At 36.0% G+C, this 23,113-nt stretch overlaps 1 protein-coding gene and 1 pseudogene across 1 annotated transcript; one reads left to right on the forward strand and one right to left on the reverse strand.

Annotated features, from left to right (window-relative positions):
* Window positions 1–3,333: 3,333 nt before the first annotated feature.
* Window positions 3,334–18,002, forward strand: LOC120145647 (annotated as a pseudogene).
* A 2,855-nt stretch (window positions 18,003–20,857) lies between these two features.
* Window positions 20,858–22,816, reverse strand: LOC120145714 (40S ribosomal protein S15-4-like). Its single transcript, XM_039159474.1, has 4 exons — window positions 22,682–22,816; window positions 22,455–22,603; window positions 22,292–22,349; window positions 20,858–21,212 (listed from the first exon to the last, which is right to left on the reverse strand). Exons 1-4 carry the CDS (start codon window positions 22,682–22,684, stop codon window positions 20,964–20,966), a joined length of 459 nt encoding a protein of 152 aa, XP_039015405.1. The 5' UTR covers window positions 22,685–22,816; the 3' UTR covers window positions 20,858–20,963.
* Between the last annotated feature and the right edge of the window lie 297 nt (window positions 22,817–23,113).

A 23,113-nucleotide genomic window follows, 5' to 3' on the forward strand; every position in this document is an offset into this window, starting at 1 on the left:
ATTGTTTAATTTTTTTCAGGATTTAGTTCAGATTATTTTATTATTATGTGATTTTTTATTTCAATTTTAAAAATGATTTAATCCATTAAATATTGGGGGTCGGATCTAGGGGTGTAAACGAGCCGAGACTTGACTCGACTCGAAAACTCGCAAGCTTAAAATTTTCAAGCTCGACTCGAACTCGAAATCCTGAACTGAAGCTCGTGAGCAGCTCGAAATGAAAAAAATTTCTTAAACTTAACTCGATTGAAGACTTAAACTCAAACTTGAATATGAAATTTAAATACATGAAATCTTACTGTATTTAAAAAAAATCAATACATAAATATTAATATTAATATTATTAATAATTTATTTAAAAAAATAAAATCTTAATATATTATATTTTCGAGTCGAATATTAAGTAGCTAGTTTCGGCTCGTTAATAACTCGAGTAGAGCTCAAACTCGATTCGAGTCCATTCGATCCGAGTATTTATCGAATCTTGATCTAATCGATCTTGAGTAACTCGCGATTTGTCTGTCTCATTTACGGCCCTAGTCGAATCAAGCTCAAAATCTTTCGGTTTTATGAGTGGAAAATGAAGCTTATAATTTAGGTGCATCGGAGTTTGAATAAAAAAATAGGTAAACTTATAAAATACCGTTAAATTTTAAGATTTATATCAATTTATCACTCAACTTTAAAAACCTTCAATTTTAACACTAGGCATTGGTTTTAGCTTCAGTTATAACATTGAACCGTTAGATCATTAACACATGATAATATTGTCGTCTTCCTCCCCATGAACTTTAGTTTGTTTCTTGATTTTGTAACTAAATTTCAAAATGTTTCATTTTTAGACACTAAACCTTAGTTCGCCTATCATTTTAGTCCTTACAAATACTCAACCATCACTGCTAGTCAATTACCAGCTATCATTGATTTTCATTCACGATAATATTATTATCAAAAAGTTTGCATTTTACTTGTTTCTTCTTCTCATATTGATATTTTCAAAAAAATTCATTCAAAATTGATGAAAAATCTATCTAAAGGTTTGATATTCTAATACTCAGATATTCTTTGATAATCATCTAATGATTCTATTTTCTAGGTATGTTGTTCGTTTCTCAAAAGAATATTTTTTTACCTTTAAGATTTTTGAACAAATACCTCAAATCTCACAAATTTGAGAAAGGCCCTTGACTCTCAAATATTAGTTTTTGTTTAGCTTCGTGAGTTTCAAAGAGAATTGAAAAAAAAATTAAATAAAAATTGATAGAAGACGATAAGATAAGTTTATCTAAGGGAGAATATGATGATGTGAAGTAAAAAAAATATTTTTTTAGCTTCCACATCAACACATCCTAGTGTCATCTTAGTACTAATGGAGAAACATTTTGGCTCTGCCATTAATTTTGAGGGTAGTTTCCACTCCAGTTGTTCTTGTGTTGTTGGTGACGACAGATTTGTTGATTTTTGGAATGATCGTTGGACTGAGTTCCCTTCTTTTAAGATGGCTTTTCCTAGGATTTTCGGGGTGGCAGTTAGAAAATCCGGTAAAGTCGTAGATTTCGGGTCCAAAGTCAATGGTGTCTGGGTTTGGAACATAACAAAAAGAAGAGTGTTGTTTGATTGGGAGATAATTATTTGGAATGAGTTTATGTTAGCTATCAATAAAGGTGTTAGTGGTAGGTTTATGGTGGATCATTTGAGGTGGGCGGGGTCCCCGGATGGTAAGTTTTATCCCAACGTATTTTATAAAGCTTTGTCGAGTTCTGGTCTTGAGCCCGATCCGGTCTGGAAGTTGGTGTGGGCGAACCTAGCCCCCCCCCCCCCTAAAGTCCAGGCTTTTGTTTGGAGAGCTACCCTTTTTAGAATTTCGACGTTAGTTAATCTAGCTAACCGTGGGGTGGGGAGTCTAGTTTCTGTTCTTTGTGTTTTCTGTCGTAAGGATCCAGAGACTGTAAATCATGTGTTTCGTCACTGTGAGGTTGTATGGTCTGTGTGGCAAAGTGGTGTAGGCTGTGGAACTTTAACTTTGTATGCCCAGGTAATGTTAAAGCTCTTATCTTGTACTGGATTGGATGCTTGAGGTCTTTCCCTAGGAGGTCAATCTGGCATTTAGCTCTGTTTGGCTTCATGTGGACTATATGGCTTTGTCGGAATGACATTATGTTCAAGAATAAGTGTTTTAGCGCAGACCAGATTTTTGATTTGGCTATCATGTGGATTGGGTGGTGGAGTAAAAGTGTTTGGCCGTTTGTTGTCCCCTATGTTCTGGATTTTGTTAGAAATCCCTCGGTGGCTGCTGTGAGGAGCAGTCGAGTGAGAAGGTTTGGTGATTCCCAGCTGGTTGCCTGCTTCATCGTAGGTCACTGTGTTGTTGTCCATGTTTAGATTTTTCCTTTGTTATTGATGTGATGATGAGAGGGTGTGGATCCGGTCCTTTGTTGGTTCGTTTTAGCTCTCGTTGTTGTGTTTTTGCGTGTTGAATTTCTGGGGTTGGTTTGTTTTATCTTTATGGTGTTGAGCTGTTTTTGCTTCTGTGTTGTTTAAGTTCACGCCTTGTGGGTGGTGGCTCGTCCCTGGCTTTATTGTTTCCCTGCAGGTTTCGCTGTATTCAGTGCCAGTGGGTACTGGTTTGGAGGGTCGTTTTGCTGTTGTAGGGGTTGTTTTTGTTTCGGTCTGTGCCAATTCTTCTTCCGTGGGTTGAGTGCATGGTGGGTTGCATTGCTTTGGTTAGTGTTGAGTTGTTGTAAGAGGTGATGTGGTCGATGCTTTTTGCGGCTCTTGGCTCCTTGTGGTTCTGCAGTTTGGTTGTGGCCTAGCATTTTTCCTTTCGCTAGATATGGTTGCTCGGGTCCCTGTTCCTTCTTTTTGCTTTCCAGTTTTGCAGGCGGCTGTGCTGCAATTGTAATAGGATTGTTGTGTGTTTCGTGCTATGAAGTTTGCGTTTATGTGGGTTCGTTGAGCTTCTTTTTGTTCGATATTGGCTTGGGCATTCTTTTTCTTCCGCTTAGGATTAGTTAGATTTTTTAATGAATTTCTATTTTTGTCTTAAAAAAAATAAAATTAACATATCATCCAATGCTAATAAGATTGAAGTTTTTTAAAAGTTTAGCAGTAAAATCGATGGTATTTAGTATAGTTTATCCTAAAAAGTATTGTACGAGCCTCGCCCAATTCGACCTATAAGCATCTCCAGTTTTGATTATAACACTCATGTAGCGAAACTACATGAAACTACTTTGAAATCCATAGCCTTCTTCAAAAATTAATCCAAATATCCATTGTTAAATTTTCCACTCCTGATGATTCGTTTATGCATCTTGTTTCTTCATCTATTCAATGACTTTATTTCATCCTACAACGACAACCAAATCAACCTTCTTGGATTCATTTCAAGTCTCCCTCTCCCTTTTTTCAGGTCTAGTTCATCTAATCTCCCTCTCAAAACCCTAAATTTTTGTGCCGCTAACCGTACTATCACTTCAAGCTCACATGTTCACCAATACCCAGAAAGCCAAACCAAAGCTTTTCCCACCTTGAGAAGTAATTGGTTAGATAATTGGAACAAAACCCACAAAAGAAATGGGCCGAAACCACCAAAAACAGTGTTCAACTATAGAAAAAATGGGAATTTATGGAGCTTGTCTTATTCAAAGATTGGTAACAATGGTAGCAGCAGCAGCAGTACCATGGAGAAACTAGTGGAGAAATTGAAGAAATTTGGGTACGTTGGAGAGGAAACTGAACAGAAAGGAAAGGGTGAAGAACAACCAAGGAGAGAGAATGAAAGAGGTTCTACGGAGGATATGATTTATGTGGAAGAAGGAATGTTACCAAATACCAGAGGTGGGTTTTCAAACGAGTCGCCTTTGGGGGTCGAAAGTGTGTTTGAGAGAGATGGGGAAGTAAGGTTTCCATGGGAAAAAAAGGAAGGAAGAAGAAGAAGCGGACAGCCAGAAGAGATAATAAGACCTCAGTGGCAGAATTGACTCTGCCCGAGTCTGATCTTAGAAGGTTAAAGAACTTGACATTTCGGACTAAGAGTAAAATGAGAATTAAGGGTTCTGGTGTTACTCAAGAAGTGGTGGATACAATTCATGAGAAGTGGAAGACAATGGAGATTGTGAGGTTAAAGATTGAAGGGGCACCTGCTCTAAATATGGAAAGGATGCATGAAATATTGGAGGTTGCTTCTGATGAACTTTCATTATTTTAGTTTTAAATATTTGTAGAAAGTTCTTAACCATTTTTGCTTGGAAAGTAGAAATATTTGAAGAATAACCAAGTTGGTAAATGGAAATTTCAGATTAATTATATACTTAACCTCTTTGAAAATATGTATATATACATATCATGTTGCAATGTTTACTCCATAGTTCTTCCACTTGCTTAATGTTGTACAAAAATGAAGAATAATTAATAATGTAATTTTACGGGATGATAATATGTAAGAATGTTACAACTCCTATCTCTCACAGTATGAAATTGTTAGTCATCTATCTATTGCTAATTTGGCTGTTTTGTCTTCTCATTTGTGCAGAAAAAACTGGAGGATTGGTAATTTGGAGGTCTGGGACGTCCGTTTCATTATATAGAGGTGTTAGTTATGAGGTTCCCTCGGTGCACCTGAACAAACAAATATATAAGAAAAATGAGATGTGTACATATTCATCACCCCCAGTGGCTGATAAAACTAAGGATCCTTCTGACTTGGGTTCCCAAAATGATGTGGCTCCACCAAAGGCAAACTCCGAAACTGCTGCTGCTGAGCATAAAAATACAGAGCCATTGTCAGAAATAAAGTATGAAGATGAAGTAGACAAGCTGTTACAGGGCTTGGTTCCTAGATATGCTGATTGGCCAGGATGTAATCCCTTACCAGTTGATGCTGATTTGCTTCCTGGAATAGTTCCTGGGTATCAGCCTCCATTTAGAGTACTTCCTTACGGAGTAAGATCTTCTCTTGGAGTAAAGGAAGCAACATCTTTGAGGAGACTTGCCAGAGTTCTTCCTCCGCATTTCGCTTTAGGTTTGCTACAGTTATTGTGTCACTGCAGATGATCTAAATATGGTTCTTTTGAATGTCTAATGAAGTATATATGTCCAGGTAGAAGTAGGCAACTCCAAGGTCTGGCAGTGGCCATGATTAAATTGTGGGAAAAAAGTTATATTGCGAAGATTGCACTCAAACGAGGAGTGCAACTAACTACTAGTGAGAGAATGGCTGAAGATCTCAAGGTAATTAAACTAAATTTTATCGGCCATTTCGTTGTATCTTTTTGTCAGCTAGTTTCCAGTGCTTCCTATCCTTTATTTGGTGTTCTGTCTTTATCCTCTGAGCAGTGAATTTTTTTGGTAAAAAGCTTGGCTTTTTGTACAGTTAATGGATTATGTGCTTTATTCATGCCCAAGAGAATCAAACATGAATGTATTTTGTGTTCTGTTCAAAAACATAGCCTATGTTGAGTCGTTCCAGCTAATGGGAATATGTTAGTGGACCTTGTCCAATTGTCTCTGCTATTGTCTTATTGCATTCCTGCCTTCTGTTGCTACGAATCCAATTTTTGAAGTCCTTGTGATTGAAGCCATGAGGAATAAGTTGAATCAATTTAAATATGGAATATTTATGCAATTTTATGCTCCATAATAATTCAGCATTCCTTTAATAATTGATGAATTCATACAACTAAATTAGACAACTCTATTAGACAATTCAATAATTGATGAATTCAATAATTCAGCATTCCTTCTGTTTTGGCTGTCATCATCTCGTGATCATTCTAAGAATGTTCTGGTGATGCACCGGTGCCCGAGGCTGAATAAGTAGTCCATTGTTTAGATTAAATATTATTAGAATAAAGCAAATTCTGGTAACTCTTAGGGATGTGGACTTTTAATGGTATTCATATCGGTTATATTTCATAAACATGTTATGTTCAACTATTTGGACTCCGAAAACACCAGATTGAACTGTTGATCACATACTTCTTGTGATTAACTTCAGAAATTAACAGGGGGCATGTTTCTCTCCAGAAACAAGGACTTCTTGGTCTTCTACCGAGGAAAGAACTTTTTGTCAGCAGATGTTGCTGAAGCATTATTGGAAAGGGAAAGATTGGCGAAGTCCCTGCAAGATGTAGAGGAGCAGGCACGGTTAAGAGCCTCAGGTTTATTTGTACCAAGCACCAAAGTAGCTGAGCAATCGGGGGCCTGCAGGTACCCTCGGAGAAACTTTGGATGCTGATGCTAGATGGGGAAAGAGGCTGGATGATCATCACAAGGAAAAGTTATGAAGGAAGCAGAAATGTTGAGGCATGCCAACCTAGTCAGGAAACTTGAAAAGAACTTGGCTTTTGTGAGTTCCTTGAATCTTCATTAGCTAAGTTTTCATGCTGTGTTTCTTAGTTTTATACTCTGAATACTGTCATTACTCGTAATTTGTATATTTAAACGTACATAGGTTTGAATGTGGAATATTTCCCTTTCAGGCTGATCGAAAGCTATTGAAAGCTGAACGAGCTTTATCTAAGGTTGAAGATTATTTAAAACCAGCTGACAGACAGGCAGATCCGGAAAGCATAACTGATGAGGAAAGGTTTATGTTTCGCAAGCTTGGGTTGAGGATGAAAGCTTTCTTACTTCTTGGTATCTCTCTTTTACAAGAGTTATCAGTTTTCCTTTTCAGAATTTGAGATTTTTATGGGAGTTCAATTTCTCACTTCAGGGAGACGTGGAGTTTTCGATGGTACTATAGAGAACATGCACTTGCACTGGAAATACAGGGAGTTGATTAAGATCATTATGAAGGCTAAAAATTTTGATCAGGTAAAAAAGGTCGCGATAGCGCTCAAAGCTGAAAGTGGTGGAGTTTTGGTTTCAGTTGATATGCCATAATTGTTTATCGAGGAAAGGACTATGAGCGACCTTCTACAACAAGGCCGAAGAATCTTTTGACAAAGAGGAGGGCTTTGGCACGTTCTATTGAGCTTCAAAGACACGAGGTATCTCTCAATAACTCCTCCCTTGGCTGTATGGAGCTACATAGCATGTTCCTTATTCCACCTTTAATGTGAAACTCCTTAATTTACCGATTGACATTGCAGACACCTCTGAAAGGACTCATCTTTTCTACTTATTCTGTTAACAGGCACTCTTAAAGCATATTTCAGCACTGCAGGCTAGAGTGGAGAAAATAAGATCTGAAATAGTATGTTTTCTTCTGTAGCATATTAGTGTTTCTCTTCTTCGTTCACCGGTGTGACCATGGATATAATGCGTTAACCTTGCTTACACTTTGATAGGATCAAATGCACATCATGGACGGTCGAGGAGACAAGGAATTCTATGACAGTAGATTCTTCATATCCAACTGATGATGATGATGATACTGAGGTGTAGACACTCATTTTCGTCTGTTTTTTATAGCAATATAATATAATTTTTGAAAATGTTTTTAAAATATATGTACTATATAGTTTCAAAAACATTCCGAAAATATATATAGTATATAGTTTTAAATTTTTTTTTTTGAAAACATATATAATGTATAGTTTTTGAAAATGCATTTGAAAATATATATAATATATAGTTTTGAAATCATTTTGAAAATATATATAATATATAGTTTTTTTTTTTAAAAAAAACATTTTTGGAAAATTATATAATATATAGTTTTAAAAAAAACATATTTTGGAATCTTATATAATATTCTTAAATCATTTTTGAAAACTATAGTTTTGGAAATTTTTTTAGAATATAATATATAGTTTTAAAAAATATTTTTGAAATATATATATTATATAGTTTATATTATATTATTATTAGTATGTTATTATTATTATTATTTGCATTTCATTCATTTAATTTAATTTAATTAAATTGTTTTTTTTGGGTCCAGATCCAGTTCAACAGGTCTCAGTTCGGTTTGGATGGCCTGAACCAACCCAGTAAGCGTTAGGGTTTGGAACCCTAAAAAAGATACCAGTCAAGGCGCCGCATGGGGGAGTCAAGGGGACACACGTGGCCAACAGTCAATACCAAAACGGCCGGCCGGGATCCCGGGACTGGCCCATCCCGGGATAGCTGGCCAACCACGAACCCATGACCCCGAAATATCCGGGAACGTCCCAGAAATCACCGGAAACAGCCTCCCAACGGACTATATAAATACCAGAGGAGAACGGCCATCAAGGGGGAGGATACAAAACAGAACCCACAGATAGCATCATCAACAGATCGGGGAACCAAGAACTCATAACATCACAAAGACCATCAACACAAAAACCACCAAATACCAACAACCGAGAACCCACAAATACATTAAACAAATCGACCAACAACAAAGGTCGAACACAACCAAATACACAAAACCGAAGTACCAACCAAAGGCCTCGGAGAAGCTATCGGAAAACCAGAAGGCGTCGGTTTTAAGGTAAAAGACCCGAACTTAAGGCGTAGATCTACGCCGTTTGGGGTCCCTTTAGGGGAAACGGGCTTCGGATCGGGGTATAGAGTGACGAGGCGAGTGTTTTGGGCTAAGTGGTTTCTTTTTTGGCCACCGTCGGCGGTGGCTGGCACGGTGGTTGACGCGGCGGAAGGGTCATCGGGCAGGGGCCGAACAACCCCAGGCGAGAGAGCCTCAGAGAGATTTTTTCTCTCAAATTCTGAGAGCTGGAGTGAAATGGTTATAATGAATGAGAGATATCTGTTTTTGGGTATTTATATACCAGGGACTATCGTGTAATTACAGGATAGTTAAATCCTTTCCGCGATCCCTGTAAGTTTGAGTCGCAATCCATTTCAGTCACCATATGCAATTTGGCCACAGGATTTTCAATTGTTTCAATTCGGTCCCCGTTTAAATTTTACATTTTTGCAATTTGACCCCCTAAATTCTGACTTTTTTTATTATCATGCTTGTTAATTATTATTCTTTTTATTTTCTTTCTTACTTCATATTGTTTCCATTTTATTACTTTTAAAATAATATTTTTCTTATTTATTTAATATTTATTTATTATTTATTTAATTTTAATTTAATTTCTTTGATTTATTGTTTTTTATATTATTTACTTTTATTATTATTATTATTATTATTATTATTATTATTATTATTATTATTATTATTATTATTATTTTGATTTATTTAATATTTTTTTATCATCTAACATTTTCTTTAACATTTTCAGTGGTCCTTTAAATCGGTCAAAGGTAAACAATTCGAATCGAGTATTTAAATTCTAATTTAAATTTTTTATTTTCGCCATTAAAGACAATCGGTGAATTAATTGGTACCGAAAGGGCGGTTCAAGGGTGTTAATCCTTCCTTGACCGTAACCGACTCCCGAGCCCAACATATTTCTGGTACAACGCAGATCAGGTAAGAAATAGGGTATCCGATCAACCCATTTGTTTTAAAATAAATGGTCGGTGGCGACTCCCAACCCAATCACTCAAGTCGAAGCCCAATTCCGGGCCCAACCGAAAGACGGTTGCGACAGCTTGGCGACTCCGCTGGGGACGGTAAGTGAGTCAGGCCAGAATTAATTTTCGGTTGTCTTTTTATGCGAAGATTGTAAATTTAAATTTTAATTTATTTATTCGATTCCAATTATTTACCTTTGATTATTTTTCCAAGTAAATAGTTGTACTAACATTTTTTCAATGATTTCAGATTTTCGAAAAGTTTCATCTCAGGCTCTATACCCGAGCTCCGAACCCTTTTAAGTGGGGGTGAAAGCGACGCATTCGTGTGAATTTATTCACCGCATATGCCTAGCAAGTAGCCTTCGGGATTCATATACCTTATGTCTTCGTGTGAATTTATTCACCGTGCGGGCATAAGGGAATGTGTCCCCTCGAGTTTAACTTAGTCCACACAAGCCTGTGATGGGTTTAGGACTAAGGGTCTGGTAAGCCCAAGGGGGCACCGGCAAGGAGAACTCGAGTACCGTTTTTTAGAACTTAAACCGGGAGAGTACAGGGAATTAGAGCCCTCCCCAAAACCTCATTCCAAACCCTAGGCTGTTTTATTTCCTACTTTATTTTCTGTTCAAAGCATGCAAACTAGACAAACATGTAGTTAGGTTTTGTTTGAAATTAGCATGCGGGATAGAGATCATGTCCGGGTAGGAATAATAAGCATGTGGGGTAGATATCATGTGGTGTAACATTTTTCATTTTTATTATTGTTTTGATTTACCTCACTAACCCTTTTATTTTTTGTTCTCTTTTATTTTGTGTTCATCGTTTGCATCATTTAAAACGATGTGTTGATCCACCAAAAATATGTTTGTTAAACATGAATAATCTGCATTAATGGACAAATGGGTTATAATACAAAGAGATAAAAAAACTCAGAAGTCCAACCGTGGTCAAAGAATACTCAAAGGCAAAGTTGCAGGGGCAATACGAGGAAAAGGTCACTGACTCGGTCGCTCCTTTCGAAAACTACAAGAACAAGATGGTGAAACACTAGCTGAGTTGGATGCCATTACGGACGAATTCAAGAAGCAAGCTTCGGATAGTTTCTCTCGATGGAGGGCTCCAATGACACTTTCGTTAGAAACAAGCTCGGTAGAAAGTGAAAGTCAGAGATGCAGTCCTTCGAGATCTTTTTTTTTTGGGGCAAGCATCTCATTATTTGCACATTTTAGCCAAAGGAGCCGGAATGGTTCGACAGGATATTCAACTAGTGAAAAAGACGAATCAACTTGTCAGTAGCTATACAGGATTTGTACCATCAAAAAGAGTTTTTTGTCACTTCAGACGTAACACTTTTGTTACCAATAAGGGTTATTCAGAATAACAGGCACATTTTTTGGATCAATGCCTCGGACATTTCATGCATCATATATTTAGACATTTTGCATTTCTTATTTTCTTTGCATTTTGTTATTTTCTTTGCATTCACATTAACTAATATAAACATGTCTCATCAAGGGGAACAAATACTGGATACACTGCCTCAAGCATTGGACACACCCCATCCGCATAACACTCGTTTGAAGAAGAAGAGGATGGAAGCCAGAATTACACAAATCGAAGAGAATATGTTAAAACTACAGAAAGAGCTAGAAGACAAGATAAACCAGAACAGTCGAAATACTCGAGAAACAATCACAAAAAACCAAGAGTCCTTGGTTGATCAGATCGTTGCCAAGTTAATTGGCCTACAACAGACCAGTGTGCCTGGGGCAGGTTCATCGGAAGGGGTAACTATACAACCTACCCCACAAGTGGTTATCTCACCTGAAATCTTACCAGAACTTCGAGGGGACTCATCTGCTGCAAAAGCAAAGCCCTCGTCCTCTGTATTTAACCCTAAGAACAATCCGGGTTATTACCATGTACCGGATTTGGACGAAGAGGAAAAAGCGAGAAAGATGGAGGAAAAAATCAAACAATTGGAGGACCAAATGAATATAGTCAAAGGAGACCGTGACTACCATGAAATCGATGCAGCGGAACTTAGTCTAGTCCCGGACTTGGTTCTTCCCCCGAAATTTAAGTCCCCGGAGTTCGAGAAGTTTGACGGAAACAGTTGTCCATCCGCTCACATCACCATGTTCTGCCGAAAGATGACAGGATATGGAGGAAACGACCAACTCCTGATCCACTGCTTTCAGGATAGTCTGTCGGGATCAGCCATTCGGTGGTACAACCAGCTAAGCCGATCAAATATCAAGACCTGGAAGGACCTGGCCAAGTCATTTCTGGAACAATACAAGCATATCAATGACATAAGGCCAGATCGAGTTATGCTACAAAGCATGGAAAAGAAGCATAACGAGAGTTTCAGGCGGTACGCACAAAAATGGAGGGATTTGGCTGTGCAAGTTCATCCACCGTTAGATGAAAAGGAAACCCGAAAGCTCTTCGTGCAGACCCTGAAGGCTCCATACTTCGGGCACCTGGTTGCGATCACATCAGGAAGCTTTTCAGACTTGGTTATGGCCGGAGAAATGATTGAGTCAGCCATAAAGCAAGGCAAAATTAAGGATGGGGAAGCCAGTAAGAAGCCTCCTATGAGGGAGAGGGATGGAGAGGTTAACAACATCAAACACTCCAGCAAAGGTGTTACAATCTCCAGCCCAAAATCAACTGCAGCTGTACCGTTAGGTACTTCTAAACAAGATTCCATGAGGGAAAGGGAACATTTCGACCCAATTCCCATGACCTACAAAGAGCTTTATCAGCAACTTCTTGACACCCATGTGGTGTCACCATACCCAGTAGAACCCATGAAGCCCCCATACCCCAAGTGGTATGATGAGAATGCGTATTGTGAATATCACGGCGGAGTCCCAGGGCACACAATTGAGAACTGTTACGCATTCAAGAGGGTTGTACAAAAGATGCGTAACCAGAACTGGATCGACTTCAACAACTTGGGGGCATCCAAGTGAGGAGTATCATTTCATCATTTGAGGCATTCTGTTTGACTTTGTTTTTCTTCCATTTTTTCTCAAGTTTTTGTAAAGACATTTTAATCAAATTTATGTTACTTTAAAAGATGTTAAGCAATGGATCATATTTGCAAATTTGCAATTCTTTGCATATCATTTGAATTAAGAAACTCTGTAAACGGTTCAAAGTTACGAATCTTTGACGAAGTAACATGATTTAAAACAAGGACTTTGACCTTATCCAGAATATATCCTCAAACACTTACCCTACTCTTGCAATTAACCAATATAACATTTTCCTTTCATAAGGTGCGGACAACATGGGGCATCGTTTGCATATGACGATTACTATACTTTTTATTTAAGACGTTCAATGACGATGATGATCTTTTGAAAGAGTCGAGTAGGTGAATCCAGTTTAGGTCAGTTGCTTGAAAATTGAACTATAAAGATGAGATTCCTTGACTTTCAAAAACACCTAGACTATGACAGGTTCTTCTTGATAATCTTAAGAAATTAAATCCGTAAAAACTGAGCTATTCCGCTAAGGCAATTGGTCATAGAGGAAACTTGAAAGCCCTGGCCTTATGAGTAGATTACGTTCAAACCATGACATTGCTCGGACACTTGGCAATTCGGTGTTTGCTCCACTGCTCTTGTCAGGATGAAGACTCTGTGATGAGATGAACCCTTCAGTTAACTTGATAAGAGTGATTATAATATTAAGTTGTCCCTCTAAGGCAATTGGTTAAATGCCCCGGCTTTATGGATTCAGCTAGCCAGATAATGGAAAATTAAATCAAATTTATCTGAGCAAGAAATTTTCGGTAATGTTGGACTAAGGGAGTTAAGGAACACCTGTTATAGTCGACTACACACGAGCACTCAAGAATTTCATTTTTAGACCGATATTTTTTGCACTGCCTTTGTTGGAGGAGCCTACAAAGCTTGAACAAATGGAAGATTTCAGATGACCGAAATAAAATGTCTAGTAATTGGTCATTATACTTGCGTCATTATGTCCGCACCCAAATGAAATGCCAAAGCATATTTCGATATTTAAAAAAAATGACATTTTGGGTTACCAAAACCTTAGAAAGGAGGCTAACCTAAAGCCAACTCATCCATTTGAACATTCGTCAAAGATTTGTAACTCTGAAAGCATTAAAAGAGCTATTGATTCCTTTGATATTTTTTGAACTCACATTTACAATTTGATTCAATTGCAAACAATATTTTACAACATCTTTATCATGTCTCTCTCCTAAAACAAGAAAAAGGAGAAAAACATTTTCAAGCAGAACAGTCTCAGATATGAAAGGTCTGTAAAGCCCAAGCTCGAGAAGCAAATGGGGCACGATCCATTTCAAAGACCAGATTGGCAGACAAAGCACGAGACTCCATCCAAGAAATAAATCATAATTCATTCATGTTGCATGCATCTTAGACATATTTAGGTGCATCACATTCATCATTTTAGCATACATTTTTTACAGCCCTTTGAGTCAGGTTTCAATTCTATTTCAAGATATACTCGACTTGCAAGCACCTTTAAAGAACAATGGTGTAACTCAGCAGCAAGAAGCTACACCTCAATCGACTTTACACATATACAGATCTCAGAACCAATTTCAGATGGGTGCGAGAACCAATTCAGATCAAATTCAGTTCAGCTCAACTCAACAATGAGCAACATGTTTTCAGTTAACACTTTCAAGCCAGATTTCAATTCCACGACGGAAGATATCCGGATGTCAGAATTTATCAGTAGGTTTTCCCAGACCAGCTTAGGGGAACCACCTGAAGAATCATGACCGTTTTCGACCCGTAAAGGGAAGCCATTTTTAAACAAACTATTTGCAGCTTAGTTCAAGGCCAGAAGGGCTATCTGCCCACCAAGACCTTCGAGTTCGACTACGCTCAAGCTCCAAGGCACATCATTTGCAGTATAGCTTAGGTTGAGAAGAGCTATCTGCCAAAGACCCTTAAGTTCGATTACACTCAGCTTCAAGGGCATAACATTTACAGCATAACTCAAGGCTAGAAGGGTTATCTGTTAGCAAAGACCTTTGAGTTCGACTACGCTCAGCTCCAAGGCACATCATCTGCAGAATAGCTTAAGTCGAGAAGGGCTATCTGCCAAAGACCCTCGAGTTCGACTACGTTCAGCTTCGAAGGCACATCATTTGCAGTATAACTTAAGTCAAGAAGGGTTATCTGCTAACAAAAGACCTTTGAGTTCGACTACGCTCAGCTCCAAGGCACATCATTTGCAGCATAACTTAAGTCGAGAAGGGTTATCTGCCAACTAAAGACCCTTAAGTTCGATTACACTCAGCTTCAAGGGCATATCATTTACAGCACAACTCAAGGCTAGAAGGGTTATCTGTTAGCAAAGACCTTTGAGTTCGACTACGCTCAGCTCCAAGGCACATCATTTGCAGCATAACTTAAGTCGAGAAGGGTTATCTGCCAACTAAAGACCCTTAAGTTCGATTACACTCAGCTTCAAGGGCATATCATTTACAGCATAACTCAAGGCTAGAAGGGTTATCTGTCACCAAAGACCTTCTAGTTCGACTACGCTCAGCTCCAAGGCATATCATTTGCGGCACAGCTTAAGTCTAGAAGGGTTGTCTGCCAACAAAAGACCTTCGAGTTTGATTACACTCAGCTTCGGGGGTACATCATTTACAGCATAACTCAAGGCTAGGAGGGTTATCTGTGACCAAAGACCTTCGAGTTCGACTACGCTCAGCTCCAAGGCACATCATTTACAACATAGCCTAAAGCAAGAAGCGCTATATGTCAATAAAATTATCGAGTTCGATTCCATTCAGCTCGATGTCACATCATTCACTACTGTCCGGTTGTATTCGAGGCTTTCAAGTCGAGAATAAGACTCGGGTTAGCCGTGCCTTAGTGGCAAGAAACCGCTTTCCGACAGTATAGCTTAAGTCGAGAAAAGCTATCTGTCAACGAATACCTTTCGAGTTTGATTTCATTCAGCTCGAAATCAACCACTGGGTAGAATTTTAACCAAGGTCTTTAAATCGAGAAGAAGACCGAAGGACAACGAGAAGTCACATTCCAATTCCGGACAACAGATTCAATCCCATATCATTTCAAGGTGGACTCGACTTCGCGACGGAGGAGCCATCAACATCTCAATTCGACAAGGAATTATTCTTCTCCACCGAACGAAAATTTGTGTCATTTTATCTTTGTCCTATTTTTTCGTTCCACGAAAAAGGACAAAGAGGGGCAGCTGTAGACACTCATTTTCGTCTGTTTTTTATAGCAATATAATATAATTTTTGAAAATGTTTTTAAAATATATGTACTATATAGTTTCAAAAACATTCCGAAAATATATATAGTATATAGTTTTAAAATTTTTTTTTGAAAACATATATAATGTATAGTTTTTGAAAATGCATTTGAAAATATATATAATATATAGTTTTGAAATCATTTTGAAAATATATATAATATATAGTTTTTTTTTTAAAAAAAACATTTTTGGAAAATTATATAATATATAGTTTTAAAAAAAACATATTTTGGAATCTTATATAATATTCTTAAATCATTTTTGAAAACAATAGTTTTGGAAATTTTTTTTAGAATATAATATATAGTTTTAAAAAATATTTTTGAAATATATATATTATATAGTTTATATTATATTATTATTAGTATGTTATTATTATTATTATTTGCATTTCATTTCATTCATTTAATTTAATTTAATTTAATTGTTTTTTTTGGGTCCAGATCCAGTTCAACAGGTCTCAGTTCGGTTTGGATAGCCTGAACCAACCCAGTAAGCGTTAGGGTTTGGAACCCTAAAAAAGATGCCAGTCAATGCGCCGCATGGGGGAGTCAAGGGGACACACGTGGCCAACAGTCAATACCAAAACGGCCGGCCGGGATCCCGGGACTGACCCATCCCGGGATAGTCGGTCAACCACGAACCCATGACCCCGAAATATCCGGGAACGTCCCAGAAATCACCGGAAACAGCCTCCCAACGGGCTATATAAATACCAGAGGAGAACGGCCATCAAGGGGGAGGATACAAAACAGAACCCACAGATAGCATCATCAACAGATCGGGGAACCAAGAACTCATAACATCACAAAGACCATCAACACAAAAACCACCAAATACCAACAACCGAGAACCCACAAATACATTAAACAAATCGACCAACAACAAAGGTCGAACACAACCAAATACACAAAACCGAAGTACCAACCAAAGGCCTCGGAGAAGCTATCTGAAAACCAGAAGGCGTCGGTTTTAAGGTAAAAGACCCGAACTTAAGGCGTAGATCTACGCCGTTTGGGGTCCCTTTAGGGGAAACGGGCTTCGGATCGGGGTATAGAGTGACGAGGCGAGTGTTTCGGGCTAAGTGGTTTCTTTTTTGGCCACCGCCGGCGGTGGCCGGCACGGTGGTTGACGCGGCGGAAGGGTCATCGGGCAGGGGCCGAACAACCCCAGGCGAGAGAGCCTCAGAGAGATTTTTTCTCTCAAATTCTGAGAGCTGGAGTGAAATGGTGATAATGAATGAGAGATATCTGTTTTTGGGTATTTATATATCAGGGACTACCGTGTAATTACAGGATAGTTAAATCTTTTCCGCGATCCCTGTAAGTTTGAGTCGCAATCCATTTCAGTCACCATATGCAATTCGGCCACAGGATTTTCAATTGTTTCAATTCGGTCCCCGTTTAAATTTTACATTTTTGCAATTTGACCCCCTAAATTCTGACTTTTTTTATTATCATGCTTGTTAATTATTATTCTTTTATTTTCTTTCTTACTTCATATTGTTTCCATTTTATTACTTTTAAAATAATATTTTTCTTATTTATTTAATATTTATTTATTATTTATTTAATTTTAATTTAATTTCTTTGATTTATTGTTTTTTATATTATTTACTTTTATTATTATTATTATTATTATTATTTTGATTTATTTAATATTTTTTTTATCATCTAACATTTTCTTTAACATTTTCAGTGGTCCTTTAAATCGGTCAAAGGTAAACAATTCGAATCGAGTATTTAAATTCTAATTTAAATTTTTTATTTTCGTCATTAAAGACAATCGGTGAATTAATTGGTACCGAAAGGGCGGTTCAAGGGTGCTAATCCTTCCTTGACCGTAACCGACTCCCGAGCCCAACATATTTCTGGTACAACGCAGATCATGTAAGAAATAGGGTATCCGATCAACCCATTTGTTTTAAAATAAATGGTCGGTGGCGACTCCCAACCCAATCACTCAAGTCGAAGCCCAATTCCGGGCCCAACCGAAAGACGGTTGCGACATGAGGTATAGCCTTTTATTCTCTCTCCCCCGATCTGCTGCTGCTTGATGTAAGATATTTGATCTAATGCTTTGTTTTCTTTAAAAAAAAATCCAGTATCTACAGGAGGAAGGGGATGAGGCCTACCGTGGGACATATGACAGCGAAGATGATGGTGAAGACGAAAATGATGAATTAGTTCATTCAGAATCAAATTTCCCGTTCCATAACCAACATCAAGAGTCATGAACAGAGTTCCTTGGAACACTTGTATACACATAATCTTTCTGCATATCATGTATAGCAAGAATATTTAAGAATAATCAGGTTAACTAGTGCCCTGCTAATCTTCCAAAGCCACTGTTATTTAACAGATAAATATTTCTTCAAGGCTCAAAACTAATACTGTATTGTTGATCGATACCCGCCAACAAATAGCTAATCAACTATTATGGTTTCAGAACTGATATGGGAATGGATGAATCTACTTTTTCTATTCATTATGATTAAGAATTTAAGAAATTACTTTTTCTTCAAGCCACTTTTATTTTATTTATTTTTTTTATCTTTATTTTATTTTTGAGTCTGGTTGTTTTGTCAATTTGACCTTATCCCCCCCCCCAAAAAAAATTCTATGGAAAGAATGAAAATCGAGGAATAAGGAAAAATGATTTTTAAATAGGTTTTATTAAATATAGTATACTTGAGGTTTTTTTTAAAAAAATCTATGTTTTTTTTTAAATTCTTATTTATTTTATTTTACCTTTTTATATTATATTCTTATACTATTAATAATTTATATTATGTTTATACATATATAATCTTTACAAATTAATTTTTTTATACCTTTTCTTCTCACGTTTTATATGTGATATATACTTTATATTTTTATATTTATCATATCATGTGTATATATTTTCTACATATTTAATCTTACATATACCATTATTTACTCTTTTTTAGTTATTAGTATCATTATTATTATTTTTCTTTTCTTTCCGTATATACATTCTTTACATTTTTTACTTTTTAAAATTATTTTAATTGGTATATTTATTATTTTATTTTATTTGATAATTTTGGTATTTATATTTTTTACATTTAATTTTCATATCTTTTAAATTCATAATTTATATTTATGCTTTTTATTATTTATCTTTTTTTTATTAATGTTTTTAATTTTAATTCATTGCATTGTAACTATAGCATGTTTATTAAGTTGATCCTTTGATTTGTTCCCTTAATTTTTATAATTAATATTCCATGAAGTATGTTATTGATCTCATAATATCTTTATTAAAAGCGTGATTGCCTCACGTGCATAATTCGATGTCTTTCATAATTTGACTAAAAGATAATATTTAGTTATTTTAAATTATAAAAAATGATTGCCTTAACCTAACTTATAATTCGATTTTGATAATTTAAAATAAATAAATATCCTCCAATGAAATAAAATAAAATTACAACACATTAAAATTAATTAGGAGGATGGAAAAAGAGATGTTTGTCTGTTTAAACTTATCGATAGGATAGGTCGTTTGACCAACTTAATTGGTAGAGCGTAAGACTCTTAACCTTGTGGTCGTGGGATCGAGTCCCACGGTGGGCAATTCATAATTCTAACTGCCGAAGGTCTTTCACGGAAGCTGCTCTCAACCTGGCGTTGGGGACAACCTACTACCTTACCTCCTTACATATGAGAATAGGGTCAGCTAATTGTTGTTGCATGGTCTTAATATGAATAGAGACCAATGTTAAATCCTAAAGAAAATATTGATGTTTATTATTTCGTTTTGGGAATGAGAAAAACACCTCTTTACCTCATATTAGAGGGTATTTCTCTATGATTCGAAATGTTGAAATATTATCATTTTACCTTAGAAACCTTAAGTTCCTAAAAAAAATATTGGTCATTCACCGCTTTGGTTGGAAAGAGAGGGTGTCGTCCTACTTTATATAAGGAAGTTAACTCCCTCCAATCAAATGGAACGAATTGTTGACTTTTCTATCTAGAATTTTAGATGGTTAAATAACATTGTATTTATTTGATTAGAAAAAAGATCATCAATTAAATTAAATTCGTATTCTTAATTTCTCATTACAAAGACGACAATTAATCGACAAGACACCAATTTTAGAGTGTAAAAGTATTAATCATTTCTCACACATAACCAACTTCCAAACTCATCTTTTAATGCACTGACTTAAAATTTGTTTTAATAAATTTTAAATTAAATTTTATTAAAATAAAAATATTTTTGGGTGATCTAATCACACCCTAAACGAAGATTGATAGTAACTCCCTCAAACTATAATTTTTTAATTTGGAGTGGAAAACCAAAATTTAGTCAAAACAAACTCTAAAATTATTTTTTGATTTAATAGATTTAAATCTCTTAAGATAAGATTCCGGAAATTGAAAAGTGAACATCTTTTTCATGGCGGAACGACTTACAACAATAATGAAAACTTACTACATGGCTGACAAACTTCCACTGCATATAAACTCATAGTTACAGATAAAATCAAACGCAGTCAGTGAAGCCCTAAAATCAGATCAACCAGAGGCAATGAAGATTAAGACTGTAAATAAACTTGACAAAGTTCAGACTCAACTCGAATTCTTAAAAAAAACAAAACAAACTATTTGATATCCAATTCTAAAAGCTCAAGAATAACTTGAAAAAAATAATATATTAAAATTTTAAACTTTTTAAATTAAATTATTAATAATAGTAACGTTTACACGTTCTTTTCTGAGAGATACAAAATAAGACTTTCATACACTTCAGGTTCAAGCTCGAGCTCGAGTTTGAACTTCGAACGAGTTAAGTCTAAAATATTTCAAGTTCAATTTTTTTCAAACTCAAGTCGAGCTTCAAGTTTTGATTTCGAGGCGAGCTTGACAACTTTAAGCTCGTGAGTTTTTTAATAGAGTTGTTTACACTTTTCAAGTCGGATCAAATTCAACAATATTGGAGCTTAACTTGGCTCGTTTACAAGCCTAGTGAAGATTAATAAACGGTGTAACAAATTACCAAATCATCGACATCTTTAACTAGTAAATGAAACATTCAAAGCCTCTCCTCATAACACGAGCAAATGAAAGCCTCAGAATCTGATATATAACTCAAAGCATATAAAATTTTTCATCAATTAAAAATACCAAAGGTGCAGCAGGCAAAATGTCTCTTCAAAGTGAAGACCAGATCAAGTATTGAAGATGCAGAAATGGACTTCATTTCAGAGGAATGAACCTGGAAGAATGAGTAGCACCGATACCAGGTCTACCATGCTTAACTGGCTTGTACGAAATGGAAAACTCGGCAAGGTAATGGCTAATCATTTCAGGCTTGATTTCAACCTGGTTAAATGTCTTGCCATTGTACACACCAATAATGCTTCCAATCATTTCAGGTACAATGATCATGTTCCGCAGGTGGGTTCTGACTGGTTCTGGTTTCTCACCTGGTGGGGCCTCCCTTTTCTGATTCAATACATGAAAGCAAATATTAGGCAAGCATAATGCATAATTTAATTAGAATGTTCGACGTTCATGACATTCGATCAACAGTCGATTGTGTTCTTAATCAGGGTTGAGTAATCTTCTACAATATTAAAAAAAACATTTCCCATGACTTGAATCACCGTAAAGGAAGATGAATATGAACAAAACAGCAAAGAAAAGGGCATATGACAATCATGTATGCAGCATAGATTGATAGTTAGTGACCAGTAGAATAGAGATAGGAGTCAATACCTTATCAAACCAGAAATAGATTTGAAACATATAATCAAGTATAACAAGGATTAGAATATATTCAAGGTTTTTGGACATATGTGAACATAACCGACGCATCAGCATCTGCTTCACTAAAGGCAGTAAAAAGAACAATAACAATTTGCAACAATACTCTTCAGAGATAGAGACTCAATTTCAGCTTCTAGGATTCGCTATAAAATTCATTTCTAGAAGATAAAGCATAATGGAAAATTTTGAAACATGGGAAAAATAATTATAACATAATAAATACCAACATATATCCTTCTTTTAGATTGATATAAGAGTTTCAAGTAACTAGGGCTGAGCAAGGAAACCTAGAAAACTACAAAATCATTCCGAACCACACGGTTCAATTCGATTCGAGTTTTTATTTTGCGGTTTGGTTTAGAAATTTAATTTTACAATTCGGTTTGGTGTCAGTTTTTCTATAGGAAACAAATTTGTTCCAAATCAAACCGAATTAAAAAAGAAAAAAATAAATAATAATCCAAATCAAATCCATTTTGAATTTATTAAGAAAAACCTATATAAATAAAGTTCTAAAACTAATAATAATATTTTTTTAATTAAAACTTGTGTGCTTGCACTTAAGTTAAGCTCGAAGTTTGTCTCTTTTTTTTATGTTGAATTTGAAAAATAGTGAAATGTTAAAAGCCGCAAAATCAGACTGAAAGTTACGGTTTAAATTACCCAGTAACTCAACATCAACCTTAGATCTAATAACCACTAGATAAAATTGATAAGAACAAGAAATGAAAGCCCAAAGTCAAGGATTAAATTACCGCCTTGCGGAGTTTCTTAATTAAAGCCATTGGCTTTCTCTTGAGACCCCTTTGGAACCTAAAATCACATAAAACAATAACAAATAAAATAAAAGCGTTTCATATTAGTTTCAGTACAAAAAAGAAAAGATGCCTGCAGAAATGAATTTTTTTATCTTATTACCTTCTACGAGCACGAGCAGGGAAGAGCTTGACAAGCTCATCGGTGGACATATCAAGGAGAGCATCCAAATCAACGCCTCTGAAGCTAAATTTCTTGAATGTTCTCTTCTTAGGCACTCCGGCCGCCGCCACCTCTGTCTCCACATTCGCCTACCAAAAATTTACCATTCACGACATTGTAAGAGAGAACAGAGAAAAACAAGAAGCGAATGAAAAGACGTAATTTACCATGGTTGGAAGCTTAAGGTTTTGAAACTGATGCAGTGGCCGCTAGGGTTTTCTTCGGAGGTTGAAGAAGTGTGGAGATTTTGTACAAGTTTCTTATACAGGCTTACCCTAGAATATATCTCTTCAAGGGCCCAGTAGTTCCAACTTCAACTGGGCTTGGGTAACATTTTGTAATGAGATTTATCTTCTCAGTTTAAATTTAATTAAAAAGTTATAACAAAATATGTTATGATAAAATATACAAATGATCACTAGACTATGTTAAAATAATATTTTTTAGGTATTGATGTTTTGAAAGTTATAAAATAATCATTAAACTTATTATAAATGATTATTGTTCATTTTGAAATATTGATGACCTTTTATAAGTTAGAAGTTCATTTTGTAATAATTCGATAAGTTTAATGACCATTTTATAATATTTTTATAAAT

This window comes from Hibiscus syriacus, unplaced genomic scaffold, assembly GCF_006381635.1.
Source record: "Hibiscus syriacus cultivar Baekdansim isolate YM2019G1 unplaced genomic scaffold, ASM638163v2 tig00002478_pilon, whole genome shotgun sequence".
NCBI classification, from domain to species: Eukaryota; Viridiplantae; Streptophyta; class Magnoliopsida; order Malvales; family Malvaceae; genus Hibiscus; species Hibiscus syriacus.